Here is a 23,659-nt window from a genome sequence, read left to right as displayed (position 1 = left end):
TGGGGGGAACATTTCCAGTTTCAGGCCCTACTCTTTAGATTGGCGACAGCGCCACAAACTTTCATGCAGGTGATTGAGGTAGTGGCTGCGGCGCTCAGGAAGAACTGCATCCTTGGGTTTTTGCTCACATGCGTCCTCTGCAGAGGGCTCTGCTATCCCGTTGAAATCTGCTTTTGGAGGAATTTCATCTTCCTTTGCCGTTGCCGGTGGATGCCAGGTCCAGTTTATCGTGGTGGCTGTCTTGGCACAATCTGAAGAAAGGGATGGATCTGGAAGTGCCTGATTGGGTGGTGGTGACAGATGGCAGCCTTTCTGGTTGGGGGGGGGGGGCGATTTGTCAAGGGAAATTGACCCAGGGTCAGGAGACCTGGTTTATCAATTGGCTTGAAACCAGGGCAGTGCGCAAAAGCCTTACTGGCGTTTCTCCCGCTCATTCAAGATAAGTTGGTGCAAGTGTTCTTGGACAATGTGACGACAGTGGCGTACATCAATTGTCAGGGCGGAACAAAGAGTCATCTGGTAGTGCTGGAGGCGCAAGAACTGTTTGGGCAGAGAAACATCTGGTGAGAATAATTGCATTCCCATGTGGCCAGAGTGGACAACATGCAAGCGGACTTCCTCAGCAGAAAGTGTCTGGATCTAGGGGAGTGGGAGTTGGAGGAGGCTTTCGCCTTGATTCAGGCCAAGTGGGGCAGACCAGCGGTGGATCTCATAGTGACTCCAGGAAATGTGAAGATGGATCGGTTTTTCAGTCGCAAAAGGGAGGTGAGATCGGAGGGCATCAACACTCTTGTTCAGCCGTGGCTGACACATCTGTTGCTGTATGTGTTTCCACCATGGCCTCTAATAGGTCAAGTGCTGCGGCGCATGAGCTTCATCTGGATAGAGTGATTCTGATGGCACCCGAGTAGCTGCGCTGGCCGTGGTTTGCGGACCTTCTTCGTCCAACGGTAGACGGTCCCGTTTGCTTGACCCATTTGTCAGGGTTGTTGTGGCAGGGACCCGTATTTTCAGACCTGGAGGATCACTTGTGTCTAGCAGCTTGGCTTTTTAGAGGCGACGGCTCCATTTGAAGGCTTATTCGGACCCTATGATTGCGACTTTGCTTCAGGCAAGGAGGTCTTCCACGTCGTTGGCTTATGTCCGAGTGTGGAATCGTGGTGTTTGCAGAACAAGGTGAAACCTTTGAAGGTAGACATTCTGCAGATTTTGGCGTTTTTGTTAAGCGACTTGGCTAAGGGTTTGATCTATAATTCCCTTCGGGTTCAGGTGGCAGCCTTAGGGTCCCTTTGAGGTAGGATTCAGGGAAGACCGTTGGCGTCTCATCCAGAGGTGGTTCGTTTCCTCAAGGGGGCAAAACACCTGCATCCTCTGGTCCAGAAGATTTGTCCAGCATGAAATCTTAATTTGGTTCTTCAGGTGCTGTGTGGTCCTCCCTTTGAACCGATTAGGAGGGCGTCTTTAAAGGATTTAAACCTGAAGACTGTTTTCCTGCTGCCTATCTGTTCAGCTAGAAGGATTTCTGAGCTGCAAGCTTTGTCGTTTTCTGCACTTTTCAGAGGAGGGCGTTGCTATATGTATGGTTCCTTCCTTTTTTCTTATGGTGGTTTCCTCCTTTCACTTTAAGCCAGGTGATCAAGGTACCGGCCTTTCCGAATTTGTCCAAAGATGCTCCAATGGCAAGGAAGTTAAACTTATTGGATGTGTGGCAAATTCTTTTGCGATATCTTAAGGTGATGAATGCCTTTTGGCGATCTGATCAGCTGTTTGTCCTGTTCAGTGGAACAAAGGGTAATAAGGCTTCCAAAGGTACTATAGCAAGATGGTTAAAGGAGATGATAGCTTCGGCTTACATCTGTAAGGGGTTGAGCGTGCATTCCTCTAGGGTGCAAGCAACCTTGTGGGCGGAGTGTCAACTGCTTTCTCTGCAGGAGATTTGTCAGGCGGCGACATGGTCTTCTCTTCATACTTTTACCAAACATTACTGCTTGGATGTGCGGGCGCCAGAGGAGGCGTCTTTTGGGGAAATTGTGTTGTGCGTGGGTCTTTCGGGTTCCCGCCCAGAATAGAGGGGCTTGGGTATATCCCACTTGTTTGGACTGATCTGGGGTACGAATAGGAAAGGGAAATTGGTTCTTACCTGCTAATTTTCGTTCCTGAAGTACCACGGATCAGTCCAGAGACCCATCCCTATCTTTCAAAAGACTTCCTCGCTTCTGCAAGTTGCTGAGCTGGTATGTGATATACTCAGAGTAATGAGAAGTGTACATAGTTTGGTATGTGCTATGTTTTAAGTCAAGGGGGGCCTAGTTTTCAGGGGGCTCCAACTGTTCACCCAAGGTTTATTGGGGTTTGCTAAGTTTGGGTACAGGTCAATACTGAGGGACTGCAGGTGGCACTCTTGGTTATGTAGCAGTGCCTCAAAACTTTGGTCTCTGCCTCCATCTTCTGGTGGGGATGCAAAACCCACTCATCTGGACTGATCTGTGGTACTTCAGGAACGAAAATTAGCAGGTAAGAACCAATTTTCCTTTAAGGACTGAGGCGGGGCAGCGCATACATTATCCTCCCATGTTGTACACACTTTTGGCACACAGGTGAAGGAGCAAGCAAACTCTCTCAGTTCTAATCCCCTGCTCTGTTGGACTTTGTTTGTGATCTCGGGCCGTGGGGAGTTGCTTTATCCCCCTGTGTGTCAACTCTGATCCCTGGATCTGCCCCTGATTCTGTATGTGTGACCCTGGGGGAGTCACTTTATCTCCCTGTGCCTCAGCTCTAATCCCAGGCTCTGTCACTGACTCTCTGTGTATGAGACCCTGGGGGAGTCACTTTATCTCCTTGTACCTCAGCTCTAATCCCAGGCTCTGTCACTGACTCTCTGTGTATGAGACCCTGGGGGGAGTCACTTTATCTCCCTGTGCCTCAGCTCTAATCCCTGGCTCTGTCACTGACTCTCTGTGTGTGACCCTGGGGGAGTCACTTTATCTCCCTGTGCCTCAGCTCTAATCCCTGGCTCTGTCACTGACTCTCTGTGTGTGACCCTGGGGGAGTCACTTTATCTCCCTGTGCCTCAGCTCTAATCCCTGGCTCTGTCACTGACTCTGTGTGTGTGACCCTGGGGGAGTCACTTTATCTCCCTGTGCCTCAGCTCTAATCCCCAGCTCTGTCACTGACTCTGTGTGTGACCCTGGGGGGGAGTCACTTTATCTCCTTGTACCTCAGCTCTAATCCCCGGCTCTGTCACTGACTCTCTGTGTGTGACCCTGGAGGAAGTCACTTTATCTCCTTGTACCTCAGCTCTAATCCCCGGCTCTGTCACTGACTCTCTGTGTGTGACCCTGGGGGAAGTCACTTTATCTCCTTGTACCTCAGCTCTAATCCCCGGCTCTGTCACTGACTCTCTGTGTGTGACGCTGGGGGAGTCACTTTATCTCCTTGTACCTCAGCTCTAATCCCCGGCTCTGTCACTGACTCTCTGTGTGTGACCCTGGGGGAAGTCACTTTATCTCCTTGTACCTCAGCTCTAATCCCCGGCTCTGTCACTGACTCTCTGTGTGTGACGCTGGGGGAGTCACTTTATCTCCCTGTGCCTCAGCTCTAATCCCCTGCTCTGTCACTGACTCTCTGTGTGTGACCCTGGGGGGAGTCACTTTATCTCCCTGTGCCTCAGCTCTAATCCCCGGCTCTGTCACTGACTCTCTGTGTGTGACCCTGGGGGGAGTCACTTTATCTCCTTGTACCTCAGCTCTAATCCCCGGCTCTGTCACTGACTCTCTGTGTGTGACGCTGGGGGAGTCACTTTATCTCCCTGTCCCTCAGCTCTAATCCCCTGCTCTGTCACTAACTCTCTGTGTGTGACCCTGGGGGGAGTCACTTTATCTCCTTGTACCTCAGCTCTAATCCCTGGCTCTGTCACTGACTCTCTGTGTGTGACCCTGGGGGAAGTCACTTTATCTCCTTGTACCTCAGCTCTAATCCCCGGCTCTGTCACTGACTCTCTGTGTGTTACGCTGGGGGAGTCACTTTATCTCCCTGTGCCTCAGCTCTGATCCCCTGCTCTGTCACTGACTCTCTGTGTGTGACCCTGGGGGGAGTCACTTTATCTCCTTGTACCTCAGCTCTAATCCCCGGCTCTGTCACTGACTCTCTGTGTGTGACCCTGGGGGAAGTCACTTTATCTCCTTGTACCTCAGCTCTAATCCCCGGCTCTGTCACTGACTCTCTGTGTGTTACGCTGGGGGAGTCACTTTATCTCCCTGTGCCTCAGCTCTAATCCCCGGCTCTGTCACTGACTCTCTGTGTGTGACGCTGGGGGAGTCACTTTATCTCCCTGTGCCTCAGCTCTAATCCCCAGTTCTGTCACTGAGTCTCTGTGTGTGACCCTGGGGGAGTCACTTTATCTCCCTGTGCCTCAGCTCTAATCCCCAGTTCTGTCACTGAGTCTCTGTATGTGACCCTGGGGGAGTCACTTTATCTCCCTGTGCCTCAGCTCTGATCCCCGGCTCTGTCACTGACTCTCTGTATGTGACCCTGGGGGAGTCACTTTATCTCCCTGTGCCTCAGCTCTAATCCCCGGCTCTGTCACTGACTCTCTGTATGTGACCCTGGGGGAGTCACTTTATCTCCCTGTGCCTCAGCTCTGATCCCCGGCTCTGTCACTGACTCTCTGTGTGTGACCCTGGGGGGAGTCACTTTATCTCCCTGTGCCTCAGCTCTGATCCCCGGCTCTGTCACTGACTCTCTGTGTGTGACCCTGGGGGAGTCACTTTATCTCCCTGTGCCTCAGCTCCAATCCCTGGATCTTGCACTCCAGAGATGGCTGCCTGCGAGATTTTGTAGGGTAACTCCTAAACTCCTGTGTCCAAACTCTCTGCATGATCCGTAGTCCTTCTGAAAACCCTTCCTAATTTATTTTCTCTTGCCTCCCCCCCCAGGTGCTGAAGAAGGAGGTGAAGGTGACTATGCTAGCAAACAGTACTGAGATAAGCCTGGTGAAGAATGCTATGGGCTTTCTGGCAAGGAAGCGGCCGCTGGATGCCTGATGGGAGGGAGGGGAAGACATTCACCCCCCCCCCCCCCAAAAACCTTATACGTATGTGCGAGGGGCAGGTCGCTCCCCAGTCTTCGCTTTGATTGGCACAGGCGGTAACTCGTACATAGCATTGCCAGGGCTACTGACAGCTGCAGCCCCTAAGGGCTATAATTTTAAGGATGGGAGGTTGCAAAGTCCCCCAGTCCCCCACCCATCCCCCAAAAGAATCATTTAGCTGGGCGATCGTGGGCCAGCAGATGGCGCAGTAAGACCAGGCGGGGTGGTGGGGGGCATGAAGCAAGCAGGGTTGTCCTTGCTTCTGTTTGCCTGCCTTTAAGGTGTAGAGTTTCCTCTTCCTGCGAAAAAAGCTCAGAATTTGGGTGTGGCTTCTGCTAGCTGCAGTACAGGGCTGGCCACTCCTGGGGAGGGGGCAATAGTACCACCCCCCCCTCCCCCCATCCTGGTTATAGGAAGGATGAGCGGCAAAGTCCACAGAAAGGTTCCATCTCCTCTCCCCCCCCCCCCCCCCCATCCCGTGATGATTCGGAGCGATGCAGGGTAGCAGGACCCCCTTCTTCTTTAGAACGTGTGTGTGTGTGAGCGTCGCAGCTCTCGCCCGCCCTGGTGGTAATCAGAATAAGAGGGAATTGTGCCAGATGTGGCTGCAAGGGTGTGGGGGGCAGAAGCTCCAGTCTCCAGATTCAAGTGCTTTTGGGGGAGGGGAGGGTGGCTCAGGATTGCACATGTGCCAGACCCCAGGGTCTTATTGCTCCAGAAGGACTGTGACATCGTGTAGACACGATGTGAGCCAGTCAGGTTCTGCCTTTGTGGGATGCCGCCACCCCGACCGAACATGGACCGGGGTCATCGGGCATGAAAGAGGAGTGGGGAGCCAAGAGGATCCTGGTTTTGCCTCCCACCCTTTTTCTAAATCTGGTTTGCTTACTGACCTTAAAAACTACAAACTCCTAGCATGCGTGTGGTGAGGTGTGTGTGTTTGGGGGTTAACCCTGAAGATATCCCCTGACCTGTGAGATGCAGGTGTGTGGGGGCTGGGGGGAATCCTTGCTCCTTTTGGGATTCCTGCAGGTCAACCCCCCCAGAATGATAGTGAAGTTGGACCAGAGGAACCCCACCCAAGGTCAGGCATCGCAGACATTAGCTAATGCTGCTGCTGCACGCACGGGGAGCTGTGGAAAGAGCTCATCACAGCCTCTGGAGGCTTGTTGCTGAGTATAGTATTCTTGTTTCCTGACTCACACCCAGAGAGAGAGAGAGAGAGAGATGGAGCTAGTCCTTCTCCGCCTGTTGCTGTACTCTTCCCTTCAGCCTCGCCTGGCTGTAAACACCTTGCGGGGCAGACTAGATGGGACGTCTGTGGTCTTTTACTACATTTCTGTGCTCTCTGCACTCCCACTACCATCACCTCTGGCCGGTTTCTCTGTGCTCCTGTCACCTCTTCAACGGCTCTCTCTCAGGCCGATGTCCCAAAAAGGTTTTTTAAAAAGTGTGCAGGCAGTCAGGTTAGGAAAATGGACACCCTAAAATTGAGCGCCCGTTTTCCTAACTGGCTGACAGCCACCTCTCTCTCGGGCACCCGCTGCCGAGGTGGAGCTAGGGGCGCGCAATTTCCCCTAGCGCTTTCTTTTTACCTCGGTAGCCATTTTGCATTGGGCGTCCCGGAGAGGTGGATCGGTGCGCGTTAAGCAAGTGGGAACTCAATCATGAGCACCCTTCAACGCATGCCAATATTGCATCGGCCTGTCTGTGCTTCTGCAGTCACCTCTTCTACTTTTCCCCCCTCTCCCTACTCTCTCTCTGAGCTGCTGCAGTCATCTCGTCAGGCTCCTCTGGTTCTGGCTGCTCTCTCTGCTGCTGTAGTCATCTCGTCAGCCTCCCCTGGCTGCTCTCTCTGCTGCTGTAGTCATCTCTTCAGCCTCCCTTGGCTCTGGCTTCTCTCTCTGTGCTGCTGCAGTCATCTCTTCAGCCTCCCCTGGCTCTGGCTGCTCTCTCTGTGCTGCTGCAGTCATCTCTTCAGCCTCCCCTGGCTCTGGCTTCTCTCTCTGTGCTGCTGCAGTCATCTCTTCAGCCTCCCCTGGCTCTGGCTGCTCTCTCTGTGCTGCTGCAGTCATCTCTTCAGCCTCCCCTGGCTCTGGCTGCTCTCTCTGTGCTGCTGCAGTCATCTCTTCAGCCTCCCCTGGATCTGGCTGCTCTCTCTGTGCTGCTGCAGTCATCTCTTCAGCCTCCCCTGGCTCTGGCTGCTCTCTCTGTGCTGCTGCAGTCATCTCTTCAGCCTCCCCTGGCTCTGGCTGCTCTCTCTGTGCTGCTGCAGTCATCTCTTCAGCCTCCCCTGGCTCTGGCTGCTCTCTCTGTGCTGCTGCAGTCATCTCTTCAGCCTCCCCTGGCTCTGGCTGCTCTCTCTGTGCTGCTGCAGTCATCTCGTCAGCCTCCCCTGGCTGCTCTCTCTGTGCTGCTGCAGTCATCTCTTCAGCGTCCCCTGGCTCTGGCTGCTCTCTCTGTGCTGCTGCAGTCACCTCTTCAGCCTCCCCTGGATCTGGCTGCTCTCTCTGTGCTGCTGCAGTCACCTCTTCAGCCTCTCCTGGCTCTGGCTGCACTCTGTGTGCTGCTGCAGTCATCTCTTCAGCCTCCCCTGGCTCTGGCTGCTCTCTCTGTGCTGCTGCAGTCACCTCTTCGGCCACCCCTGGCTCTAGCTTCTCTCTGTGTGCTGCTGCAGTCATCTCTTCATCTGCCCCTGGCTCTGGCTGCTCTCTCTGTGCTGCTGCAGTCATCTCTTCAGCCTCCCCTGGCTCTGGCTGCTCTCTCTGTGCAGCTGCAGTCATCTCGTCAGCCTCCCTTGGCTCTGGCTGCTCTCTCTGTGCTGCTGCAGTCATCTCTTCAGCCTCCCCTGGCTCTGGCTGCTCTCTCTGTGCAGCTGCAGTCATCTCGTCAGCCTCCCCTGGCTCTGGCTGCTCTCTCTGTGCTGCTGCAGTCATCTCTTCAGCCTCCCCTGGCTCTGGCTGCTCTCTCTGTGCTGCTGTAGTCATCTCTTCAGCCTCCCCTGGCTCTGGCTGCTCTCTCTGTGCTGCCGCAGTCATCTCTTCAGCCTCCCCTGGCTCTGGCTGCTCTCTCTGTGCAGCTGCAGTCATTCTTCAGCCTCTCCTGGCTCTGGCTGCACTCTGTGTGCTGCTGCAGTCATCTCTTCAGCCTCCCCTGGCTCTGGCTGCTCTCTCTGTGCTGCTGCAGTCATCTCTTCAGCCTCCCTTGGCTCTGGCTGCTCTCTCTGTGCAGCTGCAGTCATCTCGTCAGCCTCCCTTGGCTCTGGCTGCTCTCTCTGTGCTGCTGCAGTCATCTCTTCAGCCTCCCCTGGCTCTGGCTGCTCTCTCTGTGCTGCTGTAGTCATCTCTTCAGCCTCCCCTGGCTCTGGCTGCTCTCTCTGTGCAGCTGCAGTCATTCTTCAGCCTCCCCTGGCTCTGGCTGCTCTCTCTGTGCTGCCGCAGTCACCTCTTCAGCCTCCCCTGGCTCTGGCTGCTCTCTCTGTGCTGCTGCAGTCACCTCTTCATTGCCCCTGGCTCTGGCTGCTCTCTCTGTGCTGCTGCAGTCACCTCTTCAGCCTCCCCTGGCTCTGGCTGCTCTCTCTGTGCTGCTGCAATCATCTCTTCAGCCTCCCCTAGCTCTGGCTGCTCTCTCTGTGCTGCTGCAGTCACTTCTTCAGTTTTCCCTTGCTCTGGCTGCGCTCTCTGTGCTTCTGCTGTCATCCTTTGGCCTCCCCTGGCTCTGGCTGCTCTCTCATAAGAACATAAGAAATTGCCATACTGGGTCAGACCAAGGGTCCATCAAGCCCAGCATCCTGTTTCCAACAGTGGCCAATCCAAGTCACAAGTACCTGGCAAGTACCCAAACATTAGATAGCTCACAAGCTACTATTACTTATTAATTACCGTCATAGCAGTTTATGAATTTATCCTCTAGGAACTTATCCAAACCTTTCTCTGTAGTACCCAGAGCAGATTGCTATATCAACCACAGGCCAAACATGTTCTAATATTGCTCACTAATTCACTGTGTTAATTAAAAAATGCATCTTTTTAATGAAATTTTAATCATTTATTCATATTATTTATTCATTTAACAACATTTTTAAATATATATATATATATATATATATGTTATTCAAAATTGTATCCTTTATATAAACCCTTTAAATACATATCAAAAGTATTACATCAATACTCATTCAATCACCACACATACCATTCACAACTCCATTCCAATCACACACTCCCCCATAAAAAAAAACTTGTGCAAATCACAATCTATAACACGACAGCCTTTTCTGCAATAGACAATGCTTTTCCAATGACTACTCCTGCAACATCAGTGAATCTCACACTTGTTCTTCAACTAGAAGTGTTTCTCAAATATCTCTTCCACCGGAAGTCATTTTCACCTCCATGGTCCTCTAGTGCTGGAGTCTTAGCCAATACAATTGTATATCATTAACTTCACATATGTTGTTTGTACTTATTTCATCCCAAACAACTTTTATGACACCAGAATAAAGCCTCCCTTTCGAATTAAAACTCGATGCAGCTTGTCACATGATCTGTTGCCAAATGCCCGGATCAAAATGTGTCCTTTGAAAATTAAAAGACAGTGACTCCACTTGTCAGGTTCATGAAGGCCGCACTGATAATCACATGTCAAAAGTTCTTCAACTCGTGTACTTTACAACATAGCCCAAATTCATGGACGCCGCGCTGATGATCACATCTTAAAAGTTCTTCAAAAGAGTATGCTTTACAACATGCCCGACGCCATGGCGTTTCAGTGGCCATCCTGCCGCCTGCATCAGGGGATTCTTTGAACTTTGTCCTGGACTCAGCTTCCAAAGCTGTACTTTCACCCAACTTTCGGATTTATACCGGCTCGTTGGTGCTAGCGGGCTTTTTTGTGTGTGTCTTCCAACTGCTAATATTAAAAAGACAAATATTCATTCAAAAGCTCCTTAACCCTATGTCACCACTCACGGTGTATCAATATCACAGTGTTTCTATGCATTCAAACAATTCTGTTATAAACCTCAACAAACAACCACCCCACAACATATACAAAAAACAACTTACCCCAGTTACCATGAACAACTTCCTTTTGCGGCTGTGAGCTTTACCACAAATATCCTGGGTTTAAAACCCCCACAGACCACTCCTCTTCCCCACCCCCTACATTATGACATCACCGATGCGCAGCAACTTTTTAAAATTCCTCTATTCATTCGCATATGATTTATAAATTTCTACCTCTCCCATTATTTCTGCAATTCCCAAGGTAACCAACCCTTTGTCAAATAAGGACTCTAAACCAGTTTATAAACCTTTCCCGCTATGCCATTGCCTACAACCGGGGTCAGCTCGAACTGGTTGAAGACTATCACATTGCCTAGATCGTACCCACGTACCCAGATCAGTCCAGACTCCTGGGTTTTGCCTCCTCCACAGCAGATGGAGACAGAGAAAGTTTTACTGATACTGACATTTAACATGAGGTGCCACCTGCAGTCCCTTAGTATTTCTCTGTCTCCAGCAGATGGTGGAGGTGCAAAACCTGCAGTCTGAGTTACAAAAAGAAATCATATATGCTAAAAGGAAACTGCTGGCCTCCCAGAGGGTTGCTAGGTCCTGGTGGGGCCATCCCCTCTGTGCTGTACTTGAGGTGGACGAGCAGGGGGTCAGGGAGCCTTATGTAGCTCGCTCTTTTTTTTTCTTGCCACACAGGGCTGAAACCTGGGGGGCCTGGATCACTTGCCCTAAGGGACCAACGGAGCCTGCAGCCATTCTAAGGGACGTGCTTTCTTTGTTAAATTTTATGATTTAAAAAAAAAAAAAAGAAAAACAAAGAAAGTGCAAGGAGGAGAGTTTTCAGAGCATTCGGGGGTTGCTGTGAGTCAGTGTGCGTCCGGTCCCAGCGTTGCTATTTCCTCATTTGGCTCTAGTTATTTAGTCCCTTCTCTCCGGCGCCGCTTTCTCTCCCTGCCCAGCACCGTTTTCACCTTCGTGCCCGTCATCCTTTTCAATGCCATGTGGTACAGCTCGTTCCGCTTGTGGAGACGCGCACAACGGTCTATGTGCCCGATGCCTCCCCATACAGCAGGGGAAAGGTCGGGCAGGCACCGAGAGCCTGGGAGGCTCTTGCCTGCACGGTAGGTCTCTGATGATCCCTTCCTGCTGAGTGTGGGAATGGCAGCCATTTTGGCGAAGTTCAGCACCCTCATGCAGGCCGCAGAGGGGGGCAGGGATTTCCTTCCTCCTTTGTCTCCGGAGGTAGGGACCTCTGGGGCTCCGCTAGGAAGGACCCCGTGGGAGACTCTGAGGATTCTTCTTCCTTCCTTCTCGAATTTTGTGCTATTACTGCACAAAGCCTATAAGGCCAGCAAGTCTGCGCAATGCAAGACCATGAAGGAGGCGCTGGGGAGGCAGGCAAAGAGAGCCAGGACTAGGGTCAGGTGACTCCTGAGGGCCTCGGCGCCACCGTCCACGGCGGATAGCTCTTCGGACGTTTCTGACAAGGACCAGGACCCTCTGGAGTTGGTTCTGGGGGTGGTTGAACAGGACCCGGATCAAGCGCGGGTCCTGTTCAACAACCGCACCACCGGATCCTAAGGTGGTGCGGTTGTTCCACAAGGAGGAACTGAGTCCCCGCAGTTCTGGAGGAACTGGGCATAGAAGTCCCTCACAAGGATTTCGAATTGGGAACAGTGGACCCGGTCATGGTTGGCCTCCGGGGTCCAACCAGATCCTTTCTTTTCCATAAGTCGGTTAGCACTTTACTGTTCAGGGAGTGGGATACTCCAGACACAGGCTTAAAGGTCAGCAGGGCAATGATAGGTTGTATCCATTGCTGGAAGATGTGCTTGACCTTCTCAAGGTCCCGAACGGAGAATGCCTCAGTCTTGGCAGTTACCAAGAAGGACCTTCAGGACAGGTAGCTGGAAGTGCACCTCAAAAAAGATTTTTGAGGTGTCTGCTCTTGGTGCTCGGGCGGCTATGTGTAGCAGTTTTATATTGAGAGCGGGTCTTTGCTGGGTGCAGCAGTTACAAATGGACAAGTCTTTGTCTGAATTTGAGTCTCTACAGGCAGAACGGCTGGAAGCTGTTGTGATGTACAGTATGGATGCATTGTATGATCTTCTCAGAACCTCTTCCAGAACCAAGATGTCAGCGGTTTTGGCCCAGAGAGTCCTCTGGCTGAGGAATTGGTTGGCCAATGTTTCCTCCAAGTTGCAGTTGGCTATTTGGTAGAGACCTGGAGGAGATGATCAAATCCCTTGGGAAGAATAAGGTTCATAAGTTGCCGGAAGATAAGCCCAAAGGAAAAGGCTCCTTTTCTTCTCGGTCCCGCTTCAAAGGGAGTTGAAGATTTCAGGCGTCCAGACCGTCAGGATCTACTCTGAGGCAGTTCTTGGGTAGACAACAGTCCTGGAGTCAGTCCTTTCGAGGCCGTCGGCCTGGCAGAGATGGCTCTTCCCAGGGAGGAAGTAGTGCCAAATCTTCCCAATGATGCCAGGCTGGCCCACTCCTTGGTTCCAGTGATAGGGAGCCGTCTGGCTCTATTTTATGAGGAGTGGACCAAGATCACATCAGACCAGTGGGTCCTAAATGTGATAAAACACGGTTACACTTTAGAATTTGTTCGGCCCCTAAGAGACTGGTATTTGGTATCCCCATGCTCTTACCAGGAAAAGAAGCTGGTTGTACAAAACACTCTTCGTCGCCTGCACCAGTTGGGAGCCATTGTCCCTGTGTCCCTGGACGAGCAAAGGACAGGTCGCTATTCCATGTATTTCATAGTTCCCAAGGAGGGAACGTTCTGTACGATTATCGATGTAAAGGTGAACGTATCTCTGAAGGTTCCTCAATTCCGGATGGAGACCCTACGTTCAGTGATTGCGGGGGTGCACAAGGGGGAGTACCTAGCATCCATGGATTTAACCGAAGCATACTTGCACACAGAAATCCAGTCCGATCATCAGAGATATCTGAGATTCATGATTCTGAGGGAACACTTTCAATTTTGCACCCTACCCTTCGGTCTAGCAACTGCACCCGGAACCTTAACCAAGGTAATGGTCATGGTGGCTGCAACTCTCCAGAGAGAGGGAGTCCTGGTCTACCCCTATCTGAACGACTGGCTGATCCATGCAAAGTTGGAATCCCTTTGTTGGAGGGCTGTGGATTTGGTCCTCCAGCGCCTGAGATCCTTGGGGTGGATAGTCAGTCTGCCCAAGCATCATCTTGTTCCTTCCCAGAGTTTGGAATTCCTGGGGGCACATTTCAACATGAAGGTGGGAAAGGTGTTCCTCACTGAGGAGCAGATTTCCAAATTACAGGCTCAAGTTTGCGGATTGTTCGACAAGCGAGTACCCAAGGCCTGGGATTACTTACAAGTGCTCGTGTCTATGGTTTCTACTTTGGAATTGGTTCCATGAGCATTTGCTCACATGAGGCCTCTTGAATCGGCCTTACTGTCTCACTGGGACCCGTTATCGGAGCGTTTTCAGCTGCCTCTTCCTCTCCTGGAGTTTGTGCAGTCGAGTCTCTCATGGTGGCTCCTCTGGGACAAGTTGAATCGAGGCATGGATCTCGACATTCCGATCTGGACTATCATTACCACTGATGCCAGTCTCTTCGGCTGGGGAGCGGTATGTCAGAACCAGTCGGTGCAAGGCCAGTGGTCGCCAGAGGAAGCCTTCTGGTCCATCAATCGTCTAGAGACGAGGGCGGTGCATTTGGCTCTGCTGGCGTTTCTACCCTTGGTGAGGGGAAGGCTGGTGAGAGTCTTGTCAGACAATATGACAATGGTGGCTTACATCAATCAACGGGGGTACCAAGAGTCGAGCAGTAGCCCAGGAGGCCTGGCTTTTGGTCGATTGGGCAGAACATCATCTGAAGCGCTTAGCAGCCTCGCACAGCAGGCTCGGACAACATGCAAGCGGATTTTCTAAGCCGGCAGCAGCTGGATCCCGGGGAGTGGGAGCTGTCAGAAGAGGTGATGAGTCTCATCAGTCGCAGGTGGGGCTCGCCGTATGTAGACTTGATGGTGACCTCTCGAAATGCCAAGGCCCCACACTTCTTCAGTCGACAAAGAGAAAGAGGAGTGGAAGGGGTAGATGCATTGGTTCTGCCTTGGTCGACGGGCGTTCTACATATGTTTTTCCTCCTTGGCCATTGGTAGGCAAGATCTTAGGGTGCATAGAGATTCATCCAGGCAACGTAATTCTCATAGCACCAGAGTGGCTGAGACATCCGTGGTTTGCGGACTTAGTCACCCTAGCAGTGGATGGTCCATTGCACCTCACCCACGTGCCGAATTTTCTGCATCAAGGGCCCATTTGTTTAGATCAGGCAGATTGATTTTGCCTAGCTGCTTGGCTTTTGAAAGACAGCGTTTGAAAGACAAAGGTTATTCAGACGTAGTCATCGCTACCCTCTTGCAGTCTAGGAAGACCTCCATTTCCCTTCCCTATGCGAGGGTATGGAGAAATTTTGAGACCTGGTGTTCTGATCAGCGAGTGGATCCTAGGCGAGCCTCAGTGGAGCATATTTTGGCCTTCTTGCAGGATGGTTTGGTCAAAGGGTTGTCCTTTGACCAAACCATCAGGGCGGCGTTAGGATGTCTACAAGGCAAGGTTTGAGGATTTTCACTATCGGCTCATCTGGACATTGTGCGTTTTCTTCGAGGAGTGAAACATTTATGCCCTCCAGTTCGGCAGCCATGTCCTTCCTGGAGCCTTAATGTGGTCTTAACGAGCATGTGTGCACCCCACGTTGAACCTCTGAGATGTACGACTATGAAGGATCTCACTTTGAAATGGTTTTCTTAGTGGCTATCATTTCAGCTCGTAGAATTTCCGAACTTCAAGCTTTATCCTGCAGGGAGCCTTTTTTGAGAATTTCGGACGAGAGAGTTTCCTTGAAGGCAGTCCCTTCTTTTTTACCCAAGGTAGTGTCATCTTTTCACTTAAATCAGTCAGTAGAACTCTCATCCTTCTTACATTTGAAATCTTTGGCGCCGCACACTAGAGATTTACGACGATTAGACGTAAAGTAAAACGCGCTTTGATGCAGTACCTTGAGGTAACCAATGGTTTCCGCATGTCAGATATCCTTTTTGTGCTGTGGAGTGGTGCCAAAAAGGGCATAAGGCGTCAAAAGCCACCATTAGGTGGTTGAAAGAAGCCATTAGTTCGGCTTACATCTGTCAGTCGCCCGGTTCCGGGGGGGCTTCGGGCGCATTCTACTCGTTCTCAGTCGGCCTCCTGGGCCGAGGGTCAGCTAGTTTCTCCAAAAGAGATCTTTAGAGCAGCTACTTGTAAGTCATTCCACTCTTTTGCCAGGCAAAAGTCCAGGATCCAGAGGCAAGGGGATTTGGTTAAAGTGTGCTTCGAGCGGGACTCTCAGTCCCACCCTATTTAGGGAAGCTTTGGTAGATTGGAGAGTCCGCTCGATTTGCCTTTCTTTTTTCTCTACTTACTCTGAAGAATGGCAGAGGATTTGTTAGTCCTACACAGGGGTTTGTGTGGTGCAGTTCGCTTTAAGGGTTTCCTCTTCCCACTGCTTGTTTGGGGGGGAGTCTACTTGGTTTTGTTTGTTGCTTTTCTAGCATGGGTACAGATTAATACTGAGGGAGTGCAGGCGGCACCTCGTTTTAAGTGTCAGTGTCAGTAAAGCTTTGTCTCCATCTGCTGAAGGGAAGGCATAACCCGAGAATCTGGACTGATCTGTGGTACTACAGGAACGAAAGTTAGCAGGTAAGAACCAATTTTCCTTTTTAAACCCAGTTACACTAACTGCTGTAACCACATCCTCTGGTAATGAATCCCAGAGCTTAACTATGCACTAAGTGAAAAAAAAGTTTCTTTGATTTGTTTTAAATGAGCTACTTGCTAACTTCATGGAGTGCCGCCTGGCCCTTCTATTATCTGAGAGAGTAAATAAACGATTTACGTTAACTTGTTCAAGTCCTTTCATGATTTTGTAGACTTTTATCATATCCCCCTCAGTCGTCTCTTCTCCAAGCTGAACAGCCCTAACCTCTTTAGCCATTCCTCATAGGGGAGCTGTTCCATGCCCCTTACCATTTTGGTCGCCCTTCTCTGCATTTTCTCCAGTGCAGCTATATCCTTTTTGAAATGCGCTGACAAGAACTGCACACGCTATTCAAGGTGCAGTCTCACCATGGAGCGATAGAGAGGCATTATGACCTCCGTTTTATTTTCCATTCCCTGCTGCAGTCATCTCTTTGGCCTCCCCTGGCTCTGGCTGCTCTCTCTGTACTGCTGCAGTCTTCTCCCCAGCCTCCTCAATTTCTGATTGCCCTCCCTGTGCCACTGCAGTTACCTTTCTAGGCTCTCCTGGTTTTGGCCACCCGCCCGCCCGCCACAGCCTGACAAAGAGAGCAGTGTAGAGCAAGGCAGAGGCCCAGCCATCGAGGCAGGAAGTAAACAGGGAGATTGCAGCCGCAGGTGCCAAAAGACGGTCTATGCCACTGGTGTGATAGCTGCAGTTACCAACTCTGGTGCAGAGAAAATGTTCATCTGGGTACCATTTCCATCAGGTTCACTTTTGTTCTGGTTTGTTCCACTGCCGAATCCTTTCACACCTTGGACTGCAGTGCCTTTATCTAGCTTGCTCTTAAATGTGGACCCCTGAGAACTGTATAATATAGTTTTTATTTTGTATAACTCTGATAGTGTTTCCCTTGGTTGCATACTGCTCGCTGTAAGCCTTTGATTCACACATTTTGCTAGGCACCCCCATAATGTCTCCTCTCTGTGGGATATAGTCTGTTTACCCTGACGGTCATCTTGCAGGTGCTTAGGTGTTCTCGGCTGTAACGTTTCCAGTTCTGATGCATCGCTCGGAGCTCAGGGAAATCAAAATGAGATTATACTCCAGGCGCGGTCTTGTTCGGGCCGTGTATAGCTAGGCACTGGGCTTCTGGTGCGGTCTCACTCAGGCCAGGTACAGCTGTGACCCGTGCTCTTGGTATGACCTTGCTAGGGCTGTGTACAGCTAGGCCTAGTGCTCCCGGTGCGGTCTTGCTTGGACCTTGTTCAGCTAGGCCTAGTGCTCCCGGCGTGGTCTCGCTTGGACCTTGTTCAGCTATGCCTAGTGCTCCCGGCGTGGTCTCGCTTGGACCTTGTTCAGCTCTGCCTAGTGCTCCCGGCGTGGTCTCGCTTGGACCTTGTTCAGCTCTGCCTAGTGCTCCCGGCGTGGTCTCGCTTGGACCTTGTTCAGCTCTGCCTAGTGCTCCCGGCGTGGTCTCGCTTGGACCTTGTTCAGCTATGCCTAGTGCTCCCGGCGTGGTCTCGCTTGGACCTTGTTCAGCTCTGCCTAGTGCTCCCGGCGTGGTCTCGCTTGGACCTTGTTCAGCTCTGCCTAGTGCTCCCGGCGTGGTCTCGCTTGGACCTTGTTCAGCTATGCCTAGTGCTCCCGGCGTGGTCTCGCTTGGACCTTGTTCAGCTCTGCCTAGTGCTCCCGGCGTGGTCTCGCTTGGACCTTGTTCAGCTATGCCTAGTGCTCCCGGCGTGGTCTCGCTTGGACCTTGTTCAGCTATGCCTAGTGCTCCCGGCGTGGTCTCGCTTGGACCTTGTTCAGCTCTGCCTAGTGCTCCCGGCGTGGTCTCGCTTGGACCTTGTTCAGCTCTGCCTAGTGCTCCCGGCGTGGTCTCGCTTGGACCTTGTTCAGCTCTGCCTAGTGCTCTCGGCGTGGTCTCGCTTGGACCTTGTTCAGCTCTGCCTAGTGCTCTCGGCGTGGTCTCGCTTGGACCTTGTTCAGCTATGCCTAGTGCTCCCGGCGTGGTCTCGCTTGGACCTTGTTCAGCTCTGCCTAGTGCTCCCGGCGTGGTCTCGCTTGGACCTTGTTCAGCTATGCCTAGTGCTCCCGGCGTGGTCTCGCTTGGACCTTGTTCAGCTCTGCCTAGTGCTCTCGGCGTGGTCTCGCTTGGACCTTGTTCAGCTCTGCCTAGTGCTCCCGGCGTGGTCTCGCTTGGACCTTGTTCAGCTCTGCCTAGTGCTCCCGGCGTGGTCTCGCTTGGACCTTGTTCAGCTATGCCTAGTGCTCCCGGCGTGGTCTCGCTTGGACCTTGTTCAGCTCTGCCTAGTGCTCTCGGCGTGGTCTCACTTGGACCTTGTATAACTAGGCCTAGTGCTCCAGGCACGGTCTTGCTTGCATTTATGAATATCCTCTCCATTCTTGTATCTGACTCCTTTTCTCTCTGCTCTTGTTCTAGGGACGCCAGCAGCAGACCCATTAACAGCCCGGAGAACAGACTGTCTGCCAGGAATATGTCCGGCGCACGAGATGATTCCTTGCTAGCAGCCATCTCTCTGACGGGAAGGAAGCCGGGACTTGAACCCTCTAGTCTGAGCCTCCCTCCTCCTCTGCCCAGCCCTTTGCCTCAGCCCCGCCACTCTCTGCTGGTCCCAGGACTAAGTAACAGCTGGAGCCACACGCATTGCTGACCGGGACGTGAGGAGGACCAAGCTGCAGTTAGAAGCGAGTGATAACGGCGGAGCCGCCGCCCCCATTCCCCCCCCCCCCCCCCCCCCCAAACTCTGGCGGCCTCCAGTTCTCCTCAGCTTCTCATTGACAGGGTGACTGGTGGAGGATTGCCCAGCCTGAGGCAGCCTCCATGGTTCAGTCCCATCTTAAAACACGCCTGGTATCCCGCCTTCAGCACACGCCCCGGTCCCACAGAGGCAGAGAGCCATTCTTGCTCCGCGCCTCCGGCCCTGAATAGCACGGGCTTTGCAGCTCAAATTCGCTTGGGAACTTGTCGTCCTGCTCAAGTGCTGCAGCTCCCTGAGTGCAATTCTCTTCCCCCTTTGAAAACGCTTTCTGTTCTGATTTTGTTGGGTTCTGTGTTTTTGTTACCTCAGAAAAGCAGGGACAGTAAAGGTCGCCTTGCCCCATCCCCTCCACTCCCCAGGATCGGAAAACATATTCCTGGGGGTGGAGGAGGGGGCAGGATACTGGAGCGTCCCAGCTCCCTGCATGGTTGATATTGCCCCCCCCCCCCCCCTCCCTCCATCTGGAGCAAGTCTGGTTTTGGCCAAGGAAGTCACGCCAACCCCTGCATCCCCCCCCCCCAACCCTTAATTGGCTTCCTGCAGTGTTCCAAACTAGACTGTTCTGTGATCATTTGTTGGGTTTTGTTTTGGCTGTTTTTTTTTTTTTTTTTTTTTTTTTTTTTAAATAATAAATCTTTATAAATGACTGGAATGATCAAAGGCTGATGTGTCCTGTGTACTGGGGAGGGGGGCGGAATGCATGTCCAGAATCTTTGCTGGCCATCCCGAACACAGATTGGGGGGGAGAGGGGGCTCGGGACGAAGCCTCTTTTAATGCCCCTTGGGAACTCATCGGACACCAGCACCCAGGGTGGTCCCGTCAGGTCGGTTTAGCTTCTCCGTCACTGAAGCCACAGAAAGTCGAAGGGGGCCTTCGCCTGCGGCCTGTGCCTCACGCCAACTCCTCGATGTTGGTTCTCTCCGGCAAGGGAACGGTTTTCCAGCGGTGAGAGCTATGGAGCATACTCTACCGAGACTGGCGTTGCGCGATCCTCTTTCCTGGTTATTTGCTTGATACCACAGCACTCAGGACGTTTACATATCCCTTAGGTGTGATGGTAAAATGTGGCTGTTTCTGCATTGTTATATTTTATCTGTTAAAATGTGGCAATTTGCACTGGACCTGGAAGTTTGCTGAGGCCTTAATCTTGGTATTTTGTTACAGTTTTATCTCTCTGCTTTTTTTATGGATGGGAGTTTAATGCTTTGTGGTCATTTGTCCTTTGCTTAGCTCACAAGAGATAACCTTCTTTGCTCGGCGATCATGTGTTGTATTCTGTTGTGCAGGAGATTTTCCAGATGCCTTATGGTCGTTTTTGTCTTGTGACATTATTAAATTAAACTTCAGCAAATGCAGTTAAAATCGACCAGGCCTTCCTGGTCATAGAAATGATGGCAGAAAAGGACCAAATGGTCCATCCAGTCTGCCCTGCAAGCTTCTTAAAGGAAATGAAGAAAGCGTGCGGTGGGGTAACTTGCTGGTGCGGCAGTTACTGCCCTGAGCAGAAAACATGCCGATCACTACCGTTAACCAATGAGCCTTGATGATTCCAATGCAACTGTAACATTGCTCCCCATTTCAGCGGCGGGGGGAAAAGGGGAATTGAAGTCAGACCACAGCCAAGAGGGCCCTGACTTCTACAGTCTGGGGTACTGATTCGCAGACATAAGGGAAGAAGCACAGGACTGCGTCTACGGCCAAGTCCATAAGCAAAGCACATCAAGCAACGCGATACATTTTCCAAAAGCCACACCAGCAAGTTACCCCTATGAACTCTTTTCTTCATTTCTAGCCTTTAGGGACCCACAGTGTTTATCCTTTGCCCCTTTGAATTCTTGTTTTTGTCGTCATCTCCTCCGGAAGGGCATTCCAGGCATCCACCACCCTCTTCCTGACGTTGGTTCTGATTCGTCCTCCCTGGAGTTTCATTTCATGACCCCCTAGTTCTACTGATTTCTTTCCAACGGAAAAGGTGTGTCGAATGTGCATCATTAAAACCTTTCAGGTATCTGAAGATCTGTATTTGACCAGTCCAGTTGGCTTCTTTTCGTCTGTGTCTTTCTCCTTCATTCTTTTAAAATAAATATGGTTTAACGAAAAACTAATGTGAGGGGAACGACAGCCCTTAAGGGTGAGGGGTAGCCAAGCAGCAGGGAAAGAGCGCTGGGCGGTGCCACCGGGGGATCTTGCGCTTCAAAACAGATTTATTTATTTAAAATTATGGGGCGGATTTTAAAAGCCCTGCTCGCGTAAATCCGCCCGGATTTATGCGAGCAGGGCCTTGCGCGCCGGTGCGTCTATTTTCCATAGGCCTGCCGGCGCGCGCAGAGCCCCAGGACTCGCGTAAGTCCCGGGGTTTTTTGACGGGGGCGTGTCGGGGGCGGGCCGATCGACGCGGTGTTTTGGGGGCGGGATGCGGCGGGCCGGGGGGCGGGCCCGGGGGCGTGGTTTCAGCCAGGGGCGGTCCGGGGGCGTGGCTGCGCCCTCCGGAACCACCCCCGGGTCGCGTCTCGGCGCGTATCTACTAAAATCCAGCGTACTTTTGTTTGCGACTGGTGCGCCAACAAAAGTACGCGAACGCGCAGTTTTTGAAAATCTACCCCATTGTGTAGTCCGTGCCCTCCAATATCAGAACATACATACAATATCAGAACATACATACAAATTTAAACAATGTAGTAGGACTAAACAGAATAAAACTACATTAATGACAGGCTGCAACAATCAGGTGCCGGTGTAGCAACGAGTCAAGGCGATATTTAAAGGTGAAGGCTGCGCTGTGGAGGAGTCTGGCTGAAAACCAATGTACTGTGGAAGGGAGATCCAAAGGGTCAGACCAGCTGAAGAGCAGGCTCTTTCTCGCATGCTTGATAATCTCACGGCTCAGAGGGAGGGGGAAAACTGAGCGGAGAGTCCTTGTCTTAACATAAAATTTACGGATGCTACTGATCCATGGAGATGTAACATGATGCCATAAATTTGGAGTTAAGGATGCAAGTTTATACTGAATGCGGAACTGAATGGGAAGCCAGTGTGGAGATTGGAGAATTGGAGTGATATGTTCATGCTTGCTTGTGTCATTAAAGAAGCACGTGGCAGGGGTTTGAGGGTGGAATATAGAAGTCCGGTATATAAGGCGTGTGTACCACAGTCTTTCCCTGTACGTACCCAGATCAGTCCAGACTCTTGCCTCCCTGCCAGCAGATGGAGACAGAGAAAGTCTGGCTGACGCTGGCATTTAACCTGGTGTGCCACCTGCAGTCCGCCAGTGTTTCTCTGTCTCCAGCAGATAGATGATGGTGATGCAAAACCTGCAGTCTGAAGAGTTTAAAAAAAAAAAAAAAGATTTATATTACAAGAAATAGAAAGATTAGGTGAAGAGTTTCTTCCAGAAGGTTGGTAGGTCCTGGTGGGACCATCCTTTCTGGTAGAGGAGTGGACGAGCGAGGGGTTGGAAGCTCTTTTCAGTCTCTGTCCTTTTCACCGCTGAGGGGGGAGATAATTGGTGGTGCAGTTCCCTCTCTCCCCCCCCCCCCCCCCCCCTCCAGGAGAACAACTGGAGTCGACAGCTTGCTGCAGGGAAGTGTTTTCTTAGCTTTGTTCCTTTCTTTAAAGTTTATATTAAAAAAAGGGGGGGTTGCTTTTTGTTTTTTCCTTCCTTTCTGTGTGCTGGTGTCAAGCGGTGATTGTTGGTGTGGCACGGCAATTTGCAGGCTGTTCGGCAGGGATCTGCTTGTCGTGCCGACTCCACCTTGTAGCGGCGGTCATTCACACACTTGTGGCCTGATAGCGGCCATGCCACGCGGCAGTCAGTGCATGGTTTGTGGAGAGGAGCGTGAGTGTCTCTCACACAATGGTACTTGCTCCTGATACCTCTCTGGGGGAGAGGGTACTTCAGGGAGGCTGGCGTTGGGCAGGCATCGGATGTCCGCGGAGACCGAGGGAAGTGCCAATACAGCTGAGGGATCCCTTCCTGGTTTCAGCGAGAACAGCGGCCATTTTAGTTTCTGTTGCTGCTTCAGCTGAAAAGATGGGAAAGGAAGGAGCCCTTCCCCCACTGCTATCTCCGGCCGACAGGAGGTCCGCAGAGGCCTGGGGGTCCCGGGAACCTCTGTTTGAGGAGGATGAAGACCTCCAGGGTCAGGATTCAGACGATCTGGCTGAAGTTTCCCCAGATTTTGTGCTGCTTTTACACAAGGCGCATCTTGCCAGGAAGGCTGCGGGACACTGCCCTTTAAGGCCCAAGGGTTCACAGGATCCGTGCCCTATTAAGAGGTCCAGAAGGACATGGGCTAGGGGGTCAGCCAGGGTTCAGCGAGTCCTGGATCAGGTCCCTCATTCAGTGGATGCAGATGAGCCTTCGGAGGACTCGGAAGGTGGAGACCCTCAGGCAGAGGATCCTCCGGTGATAGATCCTTCTCCGGACCTTCAGGATCCAGATGAGGAGTGGGTCCAGCCCTCTACGGTTGAATGGGATGATCCAAAACTGGTTCATCTATTCCAAAGGGAAGAATTATGGCCCCTGATTCCCTGCGTTCTTAAGGACCTGGGTATCAAAGAACCGAGAGATGAATTGGATCATGAAGAAGTGGACCCAGTCATGGAGGGCTTAAGAGGTCCGGCGATGGCTTTTCCGTTTCACAAATCCGTAAAGAAGCTAGTGCTCGAGAGTAGAACACTCCAGACACAGGTTTGAAGGTTGGCAGAGCTATGGAAAAATTATATTGGTTGCCGGAGGACACGTTGGAGTTGTTGCGGATGCCGAAGGTGGATGCCTCGGTATCAGCAGTGATGAAGAAGACGTCTGTCCCTGTGATGGGGTCTGACGCACTGAAGGATATGCAGGATAGAAAATTGGAGGTCCATCTCAAAAAGAATTTTGAGATGTCCGCTCTGGGCATTCGCGCTGCGGGGTGCAACAATTTTATACTTTGGTTCGGTTTATGCTGGGTACAGGAATTGCAGTTGATAAGGCATGTCAGCATCAGAGGCCAAGCAG

General features: G+C 51.7%; 1 protein-coding gene across 6 annotated transcripts in view; it reads left to right on the top strand.

Moving 5' to 3' along the window:
- CCDC114 (coiled-coil domain containing 114) overlaps positions 1-19,267 on the top strand; it is an 81,533-nt gene extending 62,266 nt beyond the window's left edge. For 4 of the 6 annotated variants that reach the window (XR_003853541.1, XM_029584367.1, XM_029584370.1 and 1 more), the window contains 2 exons: positions 4,935-4,955; positions 18,320-19,267. Coding sequence is in view for 4 of the 6 variants with exons in the window: in XM_029584367.1 (XP_029440227.1) it covers positions 4,935-4,955; positions 18,320-18,343 (45 nt within the window). In the remaining 2 variants the exon portion in view is untranslated. The remainder of the gene's footprint in view (positions 1-4,934; positions 4,956-18,319) is intronic. The other 2 variants (XM_029584368.1, XM_029584369.1) reach the window with 1 other exon arrangement.
- Positions 19,268-23,659: the final 4,392 nt, after the last annotated feature.

The sequence above is a fragment of the Rhinatrema bivittatum genome, chromosome 19 (assembly GCF_901001135.1).
Source record: "Rhinatrema bivittatum chromosome 19, aRhiBiv1.1, whole genome shotgun sequence".
Lineage (NCBI taxonomy): Eukaryota > Metazoa > Chordata > Amphibia > Gymnophiona > Rhinatrematidae > Rhinatrema > Rhinatrema bivittatum.
Note: the sequence above shows the minus strand (reverse complement) of the source record. Positions and strands in the feature narration are given on the sequence as shown.